At 49.3% G+C, this 18,055-nt stretch overlaps 1 protein-coding gene across 13 annotated transcripts in view; it reads left to right on the top strand.

The window, feature by feature from the left end:
* Positions 1–18,055, top strand: part of ATP9B (ATPase phospholipid transporting 9B) — a 151,591-nt gene that overhangs the window by 118,391 nt on the left and 15,145 nt on the right. For all 13 annotated transcript variants that reach the window (XM_086372096.1, XM_086372092.1, XM_086372101.1 and 10 more), the window contains 2 exons: positions 6,615–6,727; positions 10,436–10,681. In XM_086372096.1, coding sequence (XP_086228222.1) covers positions 6,615–6,727; positions 10,436–10,681 — 359 coding nt within the window. The remainder of the gene's footprint in view (positions 1–6,614; positions 6,728–10,435; positions 10,682–18,055) is intronic.

Here is an 18,055-nt window from a genome sequence, read left to right as displayed (position 1 = left end):
CTGGAAAATGCACAAATGGCCCATTGCTGATCAGAGATTGAGCTGTTTCTGGAAAACAGCTGGAACTTGTTGGATGGAGAAGCAGGCACATGGCAAACCCAGACCCCTACGAGATGTTACAGATGTGTCAGAGATGTCTCCAGAACCAGCCGAGTCCTGGAGAGGTGGTCAGTCCACAGCCGGCAGGTGTGGGCAGGGAGGCACCCAGCTGCTGTCAGCAGAGAGCACCGCCCCGGTCGACGGCTGTCGGTGAACATAGTCGGGAACCACAGCCACCCCCAGGAGACGAGCATCCTGGTGCCAACAGGCAGGCTGTTCCCAGAGAAGGCAAGTTCATGACTGTGTACTTCAAAACCCGAAGAGCCCCCCCAGAGCTTCTAGAGCGGTGAGAGAGCTTAGTTAGTTAACACTGTAAACTTGGTATCAGCATTTGGTATCAGCGTTGAACTGCATTTCTCTATACCAGCAAAAAGGAGGACTGCTAAGTCACTTCAGTCGTGTCCGACTCTGTGCGACCCCATAGACGGCAGCCCACCAGGCTCCGCTGTCCCTGGGATTCTCCAGGCAAGAACACTGGAGTGGGTTGCCATTTCCTTCTCCAATGCATGAAAGTGAAAAGGGAAAATGAAGTTGCTCAGTCATGTCCAACTTTTAGTGACCCCATGGACTGCAGCCTACCAGGCTCCTCCATCCATGGGATTTTCCAGGCAAGAGTACTGGAGTGGGGTGCCATTGTTCTAAAAATGCCAATTAGAATAGCAACAAAAAGTATAAAGAATTTAAAAATAAATTCTAGCAAAAAATGGGTAAGAACTATGTGGATATGTGTGTTTAAACATTGAAAGACCTTACCGAGACCTAATTAAATGTTCGGCCGCCCTGTTCTCCTGAGTAGGATATCCTAATGCAGGAGGGTGTCATTCCACCTTCATGAAACGTCTGACATGTCTGCACAGACAAGACTCACCAAGTCTGGTCACAGTTGGTGGGAGCGCCCTGTGGCAGGCTACCTTGTCAGGCGGGTCTTGGCCTGGTCAGCCCAGCGTTTGTGCCTCGGAAGCGGCTGTTCCCTGGGGAAGCGTCTGCACTGGGTGACGTGGCAGCCCTGCACCATTTTACATTCCTGCCAGCAGCGTCCAAGAGTTCTAACGCGTCCTTATCCTTACCAGCACGTTCCAGGTGTTCCTAGCAAAATTCTGGCCACAAGAGCCAGCGGTGCGTGTGAAGAGAGCATCAGCTCCGGGACAGCGGTACCATGGCGGTCCTTGCAGGGGCCCATGCAGCAGCGACCCCCGCAGGGCGTGCCCCTCCTGGCGTATGGGGCGGGGAAGGGCTGGGGGCTCGGCACATCCTCAGGCCTGGCCCCCCACCCCCAGCCGCAGCTCCTGCCCCTCTCAGGGCCTCTGCGGTCGCCTCCAGCCCCAGTGCCAAGTTTACCTCATTCTTCCTGGGGGAGCAGGTGCTGTCTGGACCAGAAGTCCTCGTGTGGCCATCGCACGTGATTGCCCTGGGAGGCACTGACCTACTGTTTCACAGAAGTGTACAGACAAAGCTCATGCCTGACAGCACGTGGTCAGCTCCAGTCTCTGTGTCTGCCGGTGTGATGTCGTTAAGTCAAGGTTTTGTGATGTTATTTGTCCTCCAAAGACTAACTGTTGTTTTGCATTTTAAACAAAAATGGGGTTATCATTCTGTAACTCCTTCATTTTGCTTTATTGAGTTGGAGTTACAGTCAGGGTAAGGATAAGTGGTTTTTGCCCAGAGTCATAAAAACAAAGCCTCATTTCTCCCACAGTTCACTCTGCTACTTTTAAAAGGCTAGACCAGCGCTGCTTTAGGTTTTGGATAAATGGTCTTGGTTCCTGAGATTTAAGGGAAAAAAAAAAAAAAAACAGAATAATTGTATAAAATAGAGAAAATATTTTTCATCTCGTCTTCTAAACGGAAGCCTTCAGCTCCTGATGTAGCTCTGCGGCGGTGTTCTTGAGTTCCTGGGTCTGTTCTGCCTTTCAGGCCCCGGGACGGCTCCCAGGATGAGCCGGGTGTGGGCGCCCCTCCTGTCGGAGGCCGGGTTGGGGGCGAGCTGCTGTCAGGAGCCTCACAGGGCTGGTGGAGCTGTGAGGTAGGCCTTCGTGCGGTTGTAAATTGGGTTTGTGCTTCATCAATAAGCTTTCTGACAAGAAGCGTCCATCAGGGTATCTCTCATTTGCCGCAGCAGAACAGAAAATGAAGTATTCCAATAATTGCATTACAGTTTCCTCCTCCTGGACAAGAAAGCCGTGTGCTATAATTAGGTTTGATTGGAGTGCACGTTTCCGGTAAGATCTGAAATTAATGATGTTGCCATAGTGACACATCTGCGGCCACCAGTGCGTGAAACATAAAGTAATTCACTCGACAAGGGTAGACATCTGTTAGCTGCCAGGACGCAGAGCGTATTGACACTGACCAGAAATACTAGGCGTGGTGTGATCAACACGCAAATGATGCTGAAACCAGAGGACAGGCCGTTTGCCCCGAACCTGCTGAGAGGACATCCCCTCTCCCCGCCGCCCCCAAGATGCCATTGTTTGAGAACAATGCTGCCGAGGATTCATAAATTTTAAAACTGGACTTGGGTGCAGCCTGTTAAAGCAATACATTAATTCCTTTGTTAGTTTTTGTCTTCATGTAGAACAAAGCCATTCCTGAAACACCCTCTGAAACAACAGGTTCTCGGATGCACTGTAATCACAGCATCCGTTGCCCAGCATGCTGCCTTGCTGAGACTCGACTCGCAGGGAGCTTTGTAGGACGGCGGCAGCGGCGCGTGGAAGCACCATCTCCCTGGTTTCCAAGGGCACCAGAGCACAGGTGTGCCCAGCAGTGTGCACACGTGCACGGAGTGTGTGCTGGTGGCCTGACCCCAGAGGACCACAGCGGTGTCTCCTGCCTGGTGAGCCCGCGTGGGGCCTCAGTGAAGCAGCCTGAGCAGCCTCGCTGGTGCGGTTGTTCGCTGACGCGGGTGACCGGGTGTGAGGGAGAGGGACAGTGGGGTGCTAGTCAGGCGAGGTTCCACACACATGCTGGTGCCAGTGGTGCCGGGCTCACGGGAAGGCCTGGTGTGTTGCACGTAGAATGTGTGACCCCCATTAAATAACGTCGAATGTCTGCTTGCATGGTTTGTAAATTAGTCTTACCACTTTAGAAGTTTTGTTTCCATTCCTGCACCATAAGATGTAACACTGTTTTCTGGTTGGTTGGTTGGCTTTGGTTCTGTTTATTTTTTGTTTTGTTTTTGGCTGCCGCGAGTCCTTGTTGCTGTTTGGGGGCTTCTCTGTTGCAGTGGATTCTTGTTGCAGAGCGGGGGCTCTGGAGCACAGGCGCTTCAGAAGTTGCAGCTCCCAGACTAGAACACGAACTCAGTAGTTGGGGCTCTTGGGTTTAGCTGCCCCATGGCCTGCGGAGCCTTCCTGCCCCAGGGATCCAAGCTGTGTCTTCCGCCTTGGCAGGCAGGTTCCTAAGCAGTGGGCAGCCAGGGGAGTCCGTGAGTAACTATTTTAATCCAGCCACTTATACCATGTCCCTGTCACCTTGTGGCCCTGTCCCTCAGCCGCTCTCTGAAGCCGGTAGATGACCCAGTCCACACCCGGCCTGCATCGGAGGCCGAGGACTCCCTGTTGCTCTCATAGTCACCTGTCAGGCTGCGTTTACTTTAGGAGCTCTTTCTTTTATGCATAGCATGGCACGCTCGTGGAGGAGGTGGCGTGTTTCTGAGTGGCTCCACAGATACTGGCACAGGAACCTGGTTGTCAGTCAAGTCTTGGGTTGCAGCAGCGCCACGCGGTGGCAGACGTGCGATGTGCCATCAGAGGGTCCATGTTCTTGTCTTGCTCACTGTTTCACTAACAGCCTGACTGCAAGCGTTGCTTTGACTTCTCCATGCCATTGTTACTTCCATTTAAAGCAGGGATGGGGGACTTCTCTGGCCCACTGGTTAAGAATTCGCCTGCCGGTGCAGGGGACGCTGGTTTGATCCCTGGTCCAGGAGGATCCTCGTGCCTCCAGGCAGCCAAGCCTGTGAGCTGTGACTGCGGGAGCCTGTGAGCCCTAGAGCTGGTGCTCTGCAGCAGCAGAGGCCACTGCCACGAGAAGGCCACGCCAGTAATCAGAGAGTGGCCCCCTCACCACCACTCGAGCAGGCCTGGTCACAGCATATATGTACGTGTGTAGAATGTACATGACGTACGTTCTTTTGAGAGTGTTTGTCAAAACAGTCTCTAAGTAAACCTCCCGTCGGGGGTAGAGGCAGGGGGCGAGAACCCACGAGGAGGGTCCGACGTGTGCTGTGATCACATGGCTCTCCGTCATGTTCACACTTACAACTGCATCAGTGCCCGAGGGCGCCCCTCCTCTGAGCTTCGACACAAGTGCAGGGATCCCCAGATGCCAAGCCGGCCTGCAGTCCGGGGACGGGCTCGCCAGGCGTTTACCCACCCCCCGCCCCTCACCCCGTGTGGCTTTCCTTCTGTGGAGCAGGAAAAGCAAAGGTCCCATGCTTGTGTGCGTCTTTTCACGTTAAGGTCCTGTGCTTGTGTGTGTGTTTTCACGTTAAGGTCCTGTGCTTATGTGCGTGTTTTCACGTTAAGGTCCTGTGCTTGTGTGTGTGTTTTCACGTTAAGGTCCTGTGCTTGTGTGTGTGTTTTCACATTGAGGTCCCGTGCTTGTGGGCGTCTTTTCACGTTAAGCTCCTGTGCTTATGTGCGTGTTTTCATGTTAAGGTCCTGTGCTTGTGTGTGTGTTTTCACATTGAGGTCACATGCTTGTGTGTGTTTGGTTTCACATTGAGGTCCCATGCTTGTGTGTGTGTGTTCACATTGAGGTCACATGCTGTGTGTGTGTGTCTTCATGTTGATGTCACGTGCTGTGTGTGCATTTTCACGTTGAGGTCCCGTGCTTGTGTGTGTGTGTTCACATTGAGGTCCCATGCTTGTGTGTATGTCTTCACATTGATGTCACGTACTGTGTGTGTATTTTCATATTAAGGTCCCGAGCTTGTGCGCATGTTTTCACGTTAAGGTCCCGTGCTTGTGTGTGTGTGTTCACATTGAGGTCACGTGCTGTGTGTGTGTGTCTTCATGTTGATGTCACGTGCTGTGTGTGCATTTTCACGTTGAGGTCCCGTGCTTGTGTGTGTGTGTTCACATTGAGGTCCCATGCTTGTGTGTATGTCTTCACGTTGATGTCACGTGCTGTGTGTGTGTTTTCTTATTAAAGTCCCGTGCTTGTGCGCATGTTTTCACGTTAAGGTCCTGTGCTTGTGTGCGTGTTTTCACATTGATGTCACGTGCTGTGTGTGTTTTCTTATTAAAGTCCCGTGCTTGTGCACATGTTTTCACGTTAAGGTCCTGTGCTTGTGTGCGTGTTTTCACATTGATGTCACGTGCTGTTGCACATTTTCATGTTGAAGTCCTGTGCTTGTGTGTTTTCACATTGAGGTCATGTGCTTGTGTGCGCATTTTCATATTGAAGTCCTGTGCTTGTGTGTGTGTTTTCATATCAAGGTCCCTTGCTTGTGTGAGTGAGATCATGTGCTGTGTGTGCGTTTTCATATTAATGTCACGTGCTGTGTGTGCATTTTCATATTGAGGTCCCGTGCTTGTGTGTGTGTCTTCATATTGAGGTCCCATGCTTATGTGTGTGTTTTCATGTTGAGGTCACTTAGCTTGTGTGTGTGTTTTCATTCTGATGTCACGTGCTGTGTGTGCATTTTCATATTGAGGTCCCGTGCTTGTGTGTGTTTCTTCATATTGATGTCATGTGCTGTGTGTGTGTTTTCACAGTAAGTGATCCACGTGCAGTAGTTGAAGTCTCCTGTCAGGGTCATAAGATGAGTACCGTTGGGACCTCCTGGGCCCCTTTTAATGAGAGCTCACCGAGGTTCTGAAATACGCGGCCTCCCCGCTGCCTCCCCTCTGTCATGCTGGTACTTCACTGCGCCTGTTGTGTATCTTTTTGATTGGAGGCTCAAACCATGGACCCTCCTGAAAATGGCTTTCCCGGGTTGGTGGTTGGTCCCAGGGTGGGTGAGGAGGGCACACAGGGTGGCCCACGAGCTGGAGAGCAGCCAGGAAAGCGCCTCTGCCTCCTCTCCTCCTCTCTGTGCGACTCACATGGTGTCCAGGCTCGAGTGCGTTGTTTCTGTTCAGTGGAAAATACTCCGTGGTTCACGACAGATTCATGTGAAGGGGATAGACGTGCTAATCTCGACTGAGGGTCACTTTTCCAGTTTCCCACCCGTCTCTCTCTGAAGGGGCAAATCTGCCTTGGACCAACAGCAGATCTGAACCGGGAGACAGAGCCCAGACTTTTCTGCAGAACCAGACCCCCCGCCCCCAACCCATTATTGGAAATTGCTGAAAGGGAGCCTGACGCCGCAGGAAGAGTGCTCCAGTCCTCATAGTGAAATGGAAGTAAATGAGGATGGTGTGGACGACACTCAGGGATGCTTTGTGTGGCAGAGCGCGTGCTTGGGGTGCAGGGCGCAGCCAGCCCTGGGTGTGACGTGTTGGGGCGCAGCCGTGACCCGCCAGCAAGCTCCCTGTGTTGATGGTGTTCTGCTGCTTCTGTCCTAGGAACCCTCACCCAAAACGAGATGGTGTTTAAGCGGCTGCACCTGGGCACCGTGTCTTACGGGACGGACACGATGGATGAGATCCAGAACCACCTCGTGAACGCCTACACACAGGTGAGCGGGCCCAGCCCAGCAGGCATCTCCCTGCCAGTGTGCCCAGTGCTGCTGTGGCCACGGGGCCTGGCACAGGCTGAGCTGCAACGCGGCTCCTTCCCCGGCGACGCCTCGGCGTGGCTGTGCACATCACTCACTTATAAACCAGGAAACAGTCTTGGAACTAATGTTAACAGTTTCTCTGTTGTATAAGCATAACCTTAACCACCTTAAATCACTTATTTGTATTAAATTTCCTTAGTGAACTATTTGTAAAATTACTCGGTAAACACAGTATTTTTAAGAATATTAAGTGGAATGTGGCAATAAATATGTTTCTTAATAATCCTTCTGTTTTTCTTCGTAATCAGTAAGCCCTCTTCGTATTTTTAAAGGTATATCTTAACCCTCTCAGTAAACAGAAGTAGGCAACCTGATGTTTCTGCCTTTTACTGTCAACGATCATCAGTGCACAGCTAACCTGTTTCATCTTAACCACTGTCCTTTAGCACATTGCTTTGGAGAGAGTACCACGTTAGTTCTTCTGTAAATATGCAGTCTGGATCTCTAATGGACAAGGATAGGTTTCTAAATCGTTTTCAGAGCAGACTTACAGACCCTCTGAGGTCATAGGAGGAGGAACGGTTTTTTCTGTGGGAGGGCACAGCACAGTGGGTACAGCATTTGCTCTCCACAGGGCATCAGGGCCACAGTCCTCCCGTTTTTCAGGCTCCTGGCCTTAGGGGTGTCAGGGCCATGGGTCCCCATCACAGGTGGGGGCCACAGAGCAGGGCCGACACAGCCGCCTCCCGGCTCATGTCCCACACATGGTGGCCTTGCTCGCCCCCAGGCTCTCTACCTCCTGGCTCACGAGCTGCGCGTGGTGGCCGTGCTCGCGGGTCTCCCTGCCCTCAGGCTCTCCACCTCCCAGCTCACATCCTGCGCATGGTGGCTGTGCTCGCGGGTCTTACTGCTGCCAGGCTCTGCAGCCACGCTGCTGCTCACACCTGCGGAGGCCACTGTGTCCCCACTTGCTTTTTCACAGACTGGACTGAACTCTCCTTGCCCTCTGCAGTTCTTCCTTCAGTCAGTTCAGTTCAGTCACTCAGTCGTGTCTGACTCTGCAACCCCATGAATTACAGCACACCAGGCCTCCCTGTCCATCACCAACTCCGGAGTTCATTCAAACTCATGTCCATCGAGTCGGTGATGCCATCCAGCCATCTCATCCTCTGTCATCTCCTTCTCCTTCTGCCCCCAATCCCTCCCAGCATCAGGGTCTTTTCCAACGAGTCAACTCTTTGCATGAGGTAGCCAAAGTATTGGAATCTCAGCTTCAGCATCAGTCCTTCCAACGAACACCCAGGACTGATCTCCTTTAGGATGGACTGATTGGATCTCCTTGCAGTCCAAGGGACTCTCAAGAGTCTTCTCCAACACCACTGTTCAAAAGCATCAGTTCTTCGGCACTCAGCTTTCTTCACAGTCCAACTCTCACATCCATACATGACCACTGGAAAAACCATAGCCTTGACTAGACAGACCTTTGTTGGCAAAGTAATGTCTCTGCTTTTGAATATGCTATCTAGGTAGGTCATAACTTTCCTTCCAAGGAGTAAGCGTCTTTTATTTTCATGGCTGCAGTCACCATCTGCAGTGATTTTGGAGCTCCCAAAAATAAAGTCTGACACTGTTTCCACTGTTTCCCCATCTATTTCCCAGGAAGTGATGGGACCAGATGCCATGATCTTCGTTTTCTGAATGTTGAGTTTTAAGCCAACTTTTTCACTCTTCTTCTTTCACTTTCATCAAGAGGCTTTTTAGTTCCTCTTCACTTTCTGCCATAAGGGTGGTGTCATCTGCATATCTGAGGTTATTGATATTTCTCCCGGCAATCTTGGTTCCAGCTTGTGCTTCTTCCAGCCCAGCGTTTCTCATGACGTACTCTGCATAGAAGTTAAATAAGCAGGGTGACAATATACAGCCTTGACGTACTCCTTTTCCTATTTGGAACCGGTCTGTTGTTCCATGTCCAGTTCTAACTGTTGCTTCCTGACCTGCATATAGGTTTCTCAAGAGGCAGGTCAGGTGGTCTGGTATTCCCATCTCTTTCAGAATTTTCCACAGTTTATTGTGATCCACACAGTCAAAGGCTTTGGCATAGTCAATAAAGCAGAAATAGATATTTTTCTGGAACTCTCTTGCTTTTTCCGAACACGAAGTATGTTGTCAGCCTTATATTCAGTTTTGTGAAAACCATCTCTTTTTTCTGTGAAGTGCACCCGTCTGGCATGTACTTTACTTTTGAGATGCTATCAAATGAAAACGGCCTTACCTAAGTGTGTGTGTGTGATATGTATGATCAGACACCCCCAGAAGCACTCATCTGTGCATGAACACGTAAAGTCAAGCACTTTATTAATTTGGGTGTCGTTCATTTTAATACAGAGTATTTTGGAACCTAGAGTATTTATAATAGATGAAAAAATTTTAATGGAGGACTACTATCTCCCTTGTGATCTGTGTCTAGATTAAATAGTGCCAGGTAACATCTTTAAAAAAAAAAAAAAAACAACCTGTATTATCCATTAATATGATTTCAGTAGCTCCAAATAAGTTATTTTACTAGAAAAAATTAAAAGCAGAAAAGATGTCATATAGACACAGCAAATAGTATCCCATCTAAGAAGAATCTTACAAACCTTTTTTAATGAAAGCTATGTTCGTTGGCTGGTTATCCAGCTTTTTATGTGAATGGATTTCTTCGTTCCCTTCTGCTTGTTAGTGTTAATGAGATGACAATAATCTAAGTCCACTGTAACGGAACACGAGTCTGGTGCAGCCTGATCGCGCTTCCACCCTGGGATCCTGCGTGGACTTGAGTGGAGTGAGGTGCTCAGCCTGGGTCAGCAGGAGCAGGGCTGCTTGGCAGCTGTGTGGGTGTGCAGTCAGGATGCAGGTGTGGGTAGGGGGCGCAGGCAGGAAGGGGCACCAGCTGAGTAGGAGGCCACCTCATTAGCTGGCTCTGTGATTGACGGGCGGATGGGCATGGCTCGGCTGCTCTGCACAGCCACCCAGAAGCAGAGAGGCTTTCCAGAGGCGTCAGGAGTTACCCTTGGGTTCCGTGGAGAAGCATGTGACGGGCCTTGGGGTCGGGGTCCTCCCACAGCCCCACCCAGGAGGAGGTGAATGGGTTGGGGTGGGTGTGTCCAGGGCCATCAGGGGGCAATTACTATATGCAGTGCTCCTTGTCTGCAAACCAGACACTTCCGAGACTGATGCAAAGCCAGTGAGTCCATAGTACTAAGGGAACCATCCCAAACGCTTTTTCCTGCTCTTACCTTCAGACCATTTTATGCACACAGTTTTTAAGGAGAAAGGAAAGCACTTGGGAGTCTTCTGTTCTTAACTTTGCTCTTAGAAGTGGTGGATAAACAGGAATTGTTCAGGACTGGGCACATGCATGCCAGGCTGCAGTGAATCTACTAAAAGGAGATGGTCAGATTTTGAGTACTGTAGCAAATATTTCAGTTACTGGACAACCGGGAAATGTCCAAGGACCTTGTGGCCCCTGGATCCCCAGGTGAGTCGTTGCCCCGTGGGTCACGTGTAGGCGACCGTCACTGCCGCCACTCTGCAGCTCAGCCTGGCCGTCCGTGACAGGCGTGCGTGTGGGTAACTCCAGCGTGCGCCTGCTTGCCTCTAACCCTGCGGCGTCCGTGTTTACAGACGCAGTGTCAGGCTGGCGGAAGCAGCGCTACTTCAACTCCTCCGAGGAAAGCCCCGTCGTCAGCGCCCAAGGTGAGGAGGAGCGTGAGCAGCCGGGTCCATGAGGCCGTGAAGGCTGTCGCCCTGTGTCACAATGTGACGCCCGTGTACGAGGCCCGCGGCGCAGCTGGCGAGACCGAGGTCGCCGAGGCGGACCAGGATTTCAGTGATGACAACCGCACCTACCAGGCCTCCAGCCCTGACGAGGTCAGTCGCCGAGGGCCGCGTCCCGGGCAGGGCATGTCCGCAGGCGCAGACAGCGCCTCCCTTGACTCCTCCCGGCCCCGCCAGGAGTGCTTGCTCTGTCTTCTCATGGGGTGAGGAGGGCTTGTCCGTGGTTTTCAGAATGGGCTTTTGCCACAGGCCAGCACCCTCCTGGCCCAACCCTGCCCTCACCCCATCCTCGTGGGCAGGTGCCTTCTCATCCCAGAGCGCCCTGGGGTTGGGTCCAGGGAGGCGGGAAGCGGGACCAGTTGCCTGCTGATTATGAGGTCTGCAGGCTGCATCCTCCCGTGTTCTCTCTCCAAAGGAATCACCAGGCTTGCAAGTCAAATCTCTAGGCATTTTTCTAGAATTTAGATACAGTGTGTGTGTGTGTGTGTGTGTGTGTGTGTGTGTGCGCTCACTCAGTTGTGTCCAACTCTTTGCGGCCCGTGGAGTGTAGCCCACCAGGCTCCTCTGTCCGTGGGAATCCCCAGGCAAGAATACTGGAGTGTGTTGCCATTTCCTCCTCTGGGACATCTTCCCCACCCAGGGATCGAACATGTGTCTCTTCCATCTCCTGCATTGGCAGCCGGGTTCTTTACCACTAGCGCCACCTGGGAAGCTCAGTTCCAGAAATGCTGTTGATTCCGCAGGTGGGGCCAGCTCTTCTCCATCCTGGAGATCCAGTAGGTCGAACCAGAGCTGAGGCCCACTGCCCCAGTAGGTCCCTCTGCTGGTACTGCCAGGCTCTGAGAGAGGGTGCAGGCCAGGGTGTGCAGCGCAGGGCCTGCAGCCTGTCCTGACCTCCTGACGGTGAACCCCCAGTGGAGCAGCTCAGGGCATTGACAGCTGTGTTTCGTTTTTAATTTATTTTTGAAGCTCTCATTACAGAGGTATTTCCTTTTTTCTTAAACTGAAGTATAGTTGATAGACTATATCAGTTACAGGTGTACAAGGTGGACTTGCCCGGTGGCTCAGTGATTCACAATTTGTACAGGTTATACTCCGTTTCTAGTTCCTATAAAATGTTGACTGTGTTTCCCGTGTTGTAGCCTATTTTGTACATAATGGCCTCTCGCTCCCCGCTGGCCTGCCGCTCCACCTCCCCTCTCCCCACTGGTCGCCACTCATCCGTTCTCTGAATCTGTGAGTCTGCTTCTCTCCTGTCACGTCCACTGGTGCGTGTGGTTCCCCAGCAGGGCCAGCGGGAGCCTGCCCTGTGGTTCAGCCTTTGCCTTCTGTGAGTCTCAGTGCCTGTCTTCCCAGTAAGTGCTGGGGAACCTGTGAGCTGTGAGCCGGTCTGTGGTCAGCCGTGGGGACGCCCCGCAGCACAGCTGAGCCGTCGTGCAGAACAGGGATCCAGGCCGTGGGGCACTGAGCCACCCTTGGGGCACAGCCTCCAGGCCCCACGTCCCTGGTGAGTGATGCAGTGGGCGAGAGCACGGGGTCCCATCCATCCCCCCAACTCTGCTTTATAGACCACGTTGACCAGCAGGTGTGTAGAAACCTCCTTTCCACCCGAGCTCGGTACGGCCTTTGGAATCGCGTGTGTGTCACCTGGAATACATGTCACTCACGGTCACAGTGGGCGTGGGGCCTGGGCCGCGGAGGCGGGTGGTCAGGTGTCCGGGCGGCTGGCCTGGCCTCGGGTCGGCCTGGAGCAGACACGCATTGGAGGGAAACGCCGCCCCTCTTTTTCTTTCAAAGGAGTTACACTCTTCACATTCTAGTGTTCTAGAAATCCTCTCGAGTTCCATGTGATTACTTATTGAAAACGTATTCTTTCCTAGTCCCGAGCACGGGAAACTTAGACCACAGATGTTTTCCAAGGAAAATTTTATTGGAAGTTTTAATAATCTTATATGTTTACCTTATTACCTTCCAAAAATAAATACAAATTTTTATTTAAAATACTAGAATTTTTATCTTTAGGTTTTTATGTTACAACATTTTTTAAATTTTAAATAGGAATTCACAATAGAGATTTTCACTGATTCAAAGATTTCCAGAACTAAATTAAAAGTACTAGCCTTATATTTAAATTTTTTATGTCAAAATTTCTTCCTACTTTAGAAATTAGACAATGATTAAAAATGGCAGGCCATTAAATAACCTCTGAGAAATCCCTAACCCATATTTCAAATCTGAAAATGAAAAGACTTGACTTCATCGTAGTTTTTAAAGCACTTTGTGGATGCAGTGTTTGCAGGTCCCTGAAGCCCAAGGAAAGTCATCTAAATGGATCATTATTTTGCTTATTGAACTTTGCTGCAATTAGGTTGACAGATGATAGCATTGTTTCCCAATCACCAAAGTACTGTTTTAAAGGCATTTTTTATTGAATAAAGTGCTTAGAATACTGCACCCTGGAGCTTTTTTCAGGGAAATGGCTCAGTTGATGTTCTCTGCTTGCCCTCAGCCTTGACCTGTCAGCATGTGTGCAGTTAATAAGCAACCTTAGCATTTAGGAGACTTATCCGGCTTCATATACTCATGTCAACACCATACTCTTACAATCCCTATTTGCTCAGGCTCCTGTGTCATCTTAGCTTCAGTAAGTGTGACTTACTGAGTGGAATGCACTGGTTTCTAGTCTCTCATATTGTGGAAGTGCTTTGTGTTCGTTTTCCTGAAAAGAGAGCATCTGCTGACTTACCTCTGTGTGTGCACAGACGTGTTTCTCCTGCTCCAGGGATGGTGTCTGGGGACTGACTTCAAGCCGTGAGAGGCTGTCCGAGGTACGGTCCCTGCACACTTATAGTGACGAGCGTGCTTGAAGCTGTCACGTGCAGCGGGGGCTGGGCTGTCAGAGCAGGAGTGATTTCGTATTCAGAACCTGCAGCCTACTTAGGCTCCAGTCGCTGTTTCTTATGATAAGTGATCAATATTTCATTTTCTCCAAGAGAGTAGAAAGTTTCGCTTGCCTGTCACTTTGCCAGTACAGCCTCAGCATAGCAAACTCCAGCTTATCAGACAAATGTTCCTGGAAATTCCTGGACAAAGTTAAAACCCAACCCTGGTAAACTCTGTGTCCAGTGCAGCTGTGGAAGCTGAGACCAAGCCAGTGTCACCAACGGGCTCCACCAAGTCAGCTCAGGGGCAGCGCCTCGGGCACCAGGTCGTCACCTCCAGTGAGCAAGGCCAGTGCGATGCAAACCCAAGACCCCAGTCAGCTCGGCTCAAAATAATTGATAGGCTGAGATTTTCAATGACTTAAACCTGCGAACCTGCTGTTGTTGGTAACATTTCCTCCTTCACCTCTGTAAGTTCTGTATTAACTGTTATTTCAGGGTGTAGCTAGTTCTGTTCATTTGGACGTTTCTGTGCAGGAATCAGCTGAAATTTATGACAAACCACGAGTGGATTATTTACAAACAAAAGAATGACCGTCCTTAATAGCATTGCTTTTGATTTACTCCAATGTATGCTGCGTGCTGTAACTTTACACTCATTTAATTGTGTGTGCTTATTGAAGCAGGACTAACTATGGTGTTGGGTCAACATGTTTATGGGGAGCAGCTCCCCATCTGTGACGTGAGTCCCCCTCCATGACCCTCAGGAGCAGGACAGAACATGAACCACACAGCCTGCCCTGAGTATTGACTGGCAGCTTTTCCAGGTGGTCAGCTTGCACATTTTGTTCATAATTCTATCAAATTATAGCAGTGATGGTAGTACCGCAATTGAAAATGAAGATGTGTCAGTGATCAAATTGTGATTTATAAGGTGCACAGTAGGAAAGGTGTCCCTGGAGTGTAGCTGGTGGCTATGCAGATGCTAATATGGTAAAGGAAATTTCTTCTGATCTTTTCAAGAACGACAGCACAGACATTGCTGAATAATGGAATTACAGCAAAAATTAATAACAAAATCTGCCCCACACTGGCTACCTAGCGTGGGGGAGTGTGAGAGCATAAACAAATTGCCTGTGACAATGATTGCCCAAGCATGTTACTAACTGGCCTGTGGATGAGATTTAGCTCAAGCTCCCATTTAAATATGTATTTTTCACACTTGCATTTTAATTATTTTGATCTTTGTATTATTTTCAATAATCACGTTGTTAAAAATGTCTAAAAGCCAAGTTAGAGAAGTAATCATCCTTACATGGTCTCTTCCATCACTGACAGCGTCCAGAGGGAGCAGGAAAGGGCAGCAGCTGCTCCAACCACCCCCGCACCGCTTCTCTGAGAGGCCACACACCCCGCCCTTCCCTGCCCCGGTGGCTCTCTTTCTGCGAGTGTCCCCTTAGAAATGCCGCACAGCAGCGGTGTGACCTGATGTGACGGTGACAGCCCAGGAGGAGCCAGGGCCGTGGTCGTGCACCCCAAGCAGCTCCACCCAGGCACCCCCTCCTGGGAGCAGTCAGCAGCTGGAAACCCCACCTCAGCCAGCAGACATGCTAGGTAGTGCCTTGCACATCAAACCAGGACTGCACTGACAGAAAGAAAAGAAGCAAATGAAGCTGGTACCCAACTAAAATGTCTAAGAAAATGGGAAAACCAAAGGAAAGTAGGAGAAAGAAAAGATAAAGGAAAACATAAAAGTAATGATTGAATAAGCAGTAAATTCAAAAGCTGATCCTTTGAAAATTAAATAAAATGGAAAAACTTGGCAAAAATAGTAAATAATACAAAACAGTGAATGCAAACTCAGCATACACACCTAAAAGTATGCATATGAAGAGTGTATAATAGACAGATGAGCTTAAATTTTTAAAAGAGAATATTAAAACACAGCCCAAATGCTAATATTTTTTAAAACCTGTAATATCCATGTTCAGGAAAAATACAGATTAGCAAAATGGAGTGTAAGAACTACATAAAACCTTGTTAGATCTGAAAAAAGGAAGAAACAAAACTCTCTCCCTTTTTTCAATAGATAATGTGATTGTCTTCATAGAAAATCCCAAAAGCTCTGCTGAAAGTTTAACTTTCTCCTAAGACTTAATAAGTGAGTTTACCAAAGTTGTATGTTATGATATCCATATACAAGAATTACTTCTATTTGTATATGCAAGCAATGAGCAATTAGAAATTGAAATTTTTTAATGTACTATTTATAGAGCACACACACAGAAAACTATGACATGTTTTAAGGATGCTGCTGCTGCTGCTGCTTCAGTCGTGTCCAACTCTGTGCCACCCCATAGACGGTAGCCCACCAGGATTCCCCGTCCTTGGGATTCTCCAGGCAAGAATACTGGAGTGGGTTGCCATTTCCTTCTCCAATGCGTGAAAGTGAAAAGTGAAAGTGAAGTCGCTCGGTCGTACCCGACTCTTAGCGACCCCATGGACTGCAGCCCACCAGGCTCCTCCATCCATGGGATTTTCCAGGCAAGAGTACTGGAGTGGGGTGCCATTGCCTTCTCCGGTTTTAAGGATAGATCTAACAAAATACGTATAGTATTTGTATGCTGGAAAGTGTAAGACAATGAAGAAAACTTGAGGACACTATATGTGAGAAGTGTACACATGGATTGGAAGACTTTCTGTTACCAAGATGTCAGCTGATTTTTTATAAAGGTGCCATGGAAATCCATTACAGAAAAGATGATCAAAATAAATGGGGCGCAGAACATTTGAACAGCCATTTGCAAACAGAGCTTGAACCAGTATGTCTCACTATTATAAAAATTAACTCAAATTGGTCATAGACCTAAATGAAAAACCAAAAGTATACAATTTCTAAAAGAAAATCTTTGTCGGTTTGTTTGATTTAGGCAATGATTTTGTGGGTCAGAAACAGTGCAAATTATAAAAGAAAAAACTGTTAAATTAGACTTTGACGTAAAAATCCTACATTCTTTGAGAAACATTGTTATGAAAATGAAGACAAGCCACAGACTTGTAGGATGTGTTTGCAAAATACATACCTGACAAATGACCGGTAACCAGTACAGATAAAAGAACTTGAAAAACTCGATCATGAGAAAACAATCACCCGGTTTAAACAGAAGCAAAAAATTTGAACACCTGCGCCACCAAAAACAGGTGCGAACACAGGCTGTATGGGACTATAGAGCAGCCTGGGTGCGTCTTTCGAGCGATGACATTTTGCTTGTGAAGAAGTGGCTAACCATGAACTAGTGACTTCTAGGGTGAAAATTGGGTTTTTACTCTCAAAGCCCAGATGACGCTGGACAAGCTCTTCACCCCCGTCTCTTCCAGGACCCAGAAGACTGCCACACACGAGCCAGTGCTCAGACAGGGCTCCGTGTGTTCTCTCCTGTCTTCAGTGTCACGTTGAGCTTCCCACTGTTCAACCATCTTGAAGAAGAGATTCTTTCTCCTTGGTTCAAGAGGTGTCTGTGGTGCTGGTCACTGGGGGTGGAGCCCTGAACACAGCAGGCTTCGAGGGTCTGCCCTGAGGCCATCGTAGACCCCCTCGCTGTTGTCCAGCTCTGTAACTGGATGGTCGCTTCTGCCACAGGGGTCTGAGTGGACCACTGCCGCCCAGTCTGTGCAGGGCCTCTGGGGGTGGGTGTGGCCAGCAGAGCCCGAGTCACATGAAGAGCCTCCCCGACCCTTGGCTGATGCTCTTCATTCTGCGTTAGGAGACATTATGCTTTCAAACAGCATGTGTATTTTAATTGCTTAATCATCTTTAGGAAGAAAATACAGTCAAACTGTCAGTACCTTAGAAATTGTCCTTCCTTTCACTGCTACGTGTCACACCTCTGGATGTGAAGTTACTCCTCAAATCCGTCTAAAAAGAACAGCACTAGTTTACTTCAGACGTTCAGAGAGCGCGGCCTGGACTCCGTGAGGCCGACTGCAGCCCCAAGGCACGCCGAGGCAGGGTGGCGAAGCTCAGAGCCGGGGAGACCCTCTGCCCTCTCAGGCCCCACGGCCCCACGTGTGTGGCCGCAGGTGGCGGTGGCTGGGGTGCTGAGCACATGACAAGGAGTCCTGTGCGCTCCTGTCCATCCTCTGTGGCTGTTTGTTTACAGACCTGCTCAGAAATGTTAAGTTTTATTTTATCAGAGAGAGTTCTGCCCAGAAACTAACATCAGAACAGTAACTAAAATGTCTATTCTAAAGTGTCTATACCGTTGACATTCTGAACACTTTTCCTTTTGTTGGCAACAGACAGTTAAACCACAGAATGCTCACTAAGAACAGCTACACGGATGCTAGGCTACGTAGCAGAAGCCCAACTGATTTTTTGTGATAAATGCTACCTCCAAGGGGTTGTGAAACCAAGCATAAGCTAAATAATAAACAGATGTGAGTCACCAAATATAGAAACTTGCATCCTGACTGCAGTGGGCCCAACGAGATGATAGGGTGTTCACAGGAAGATACAATTTATAGGTCAGGGTATAATGGTAACCTTTCACTGCGTAGACTGAAGGAGAACCTTGGGGTCCGGATC

The sequence above is a fragment of the Bos grunniens genome, chromosome 24, assembly GCF_055505025.1.
Source record: "Bos grunniens cultivar Pamir isolate PY7600 chromosome 24, Bosgru_T2T1.0, whole genome shotgun sequence".
In the NCBI taxonomy this organism is placed as follows: domain Eukaryota; kingdom Metazoa; phylum Chordata; class Mammalia; order Artiodactyla; family Bovidae; genus Bos; species Bos grunniens.
Note: the sequence above shows the minus strand (reverse complement) of the source record. Positions and strands in the feature narration are given on the sequence as shown.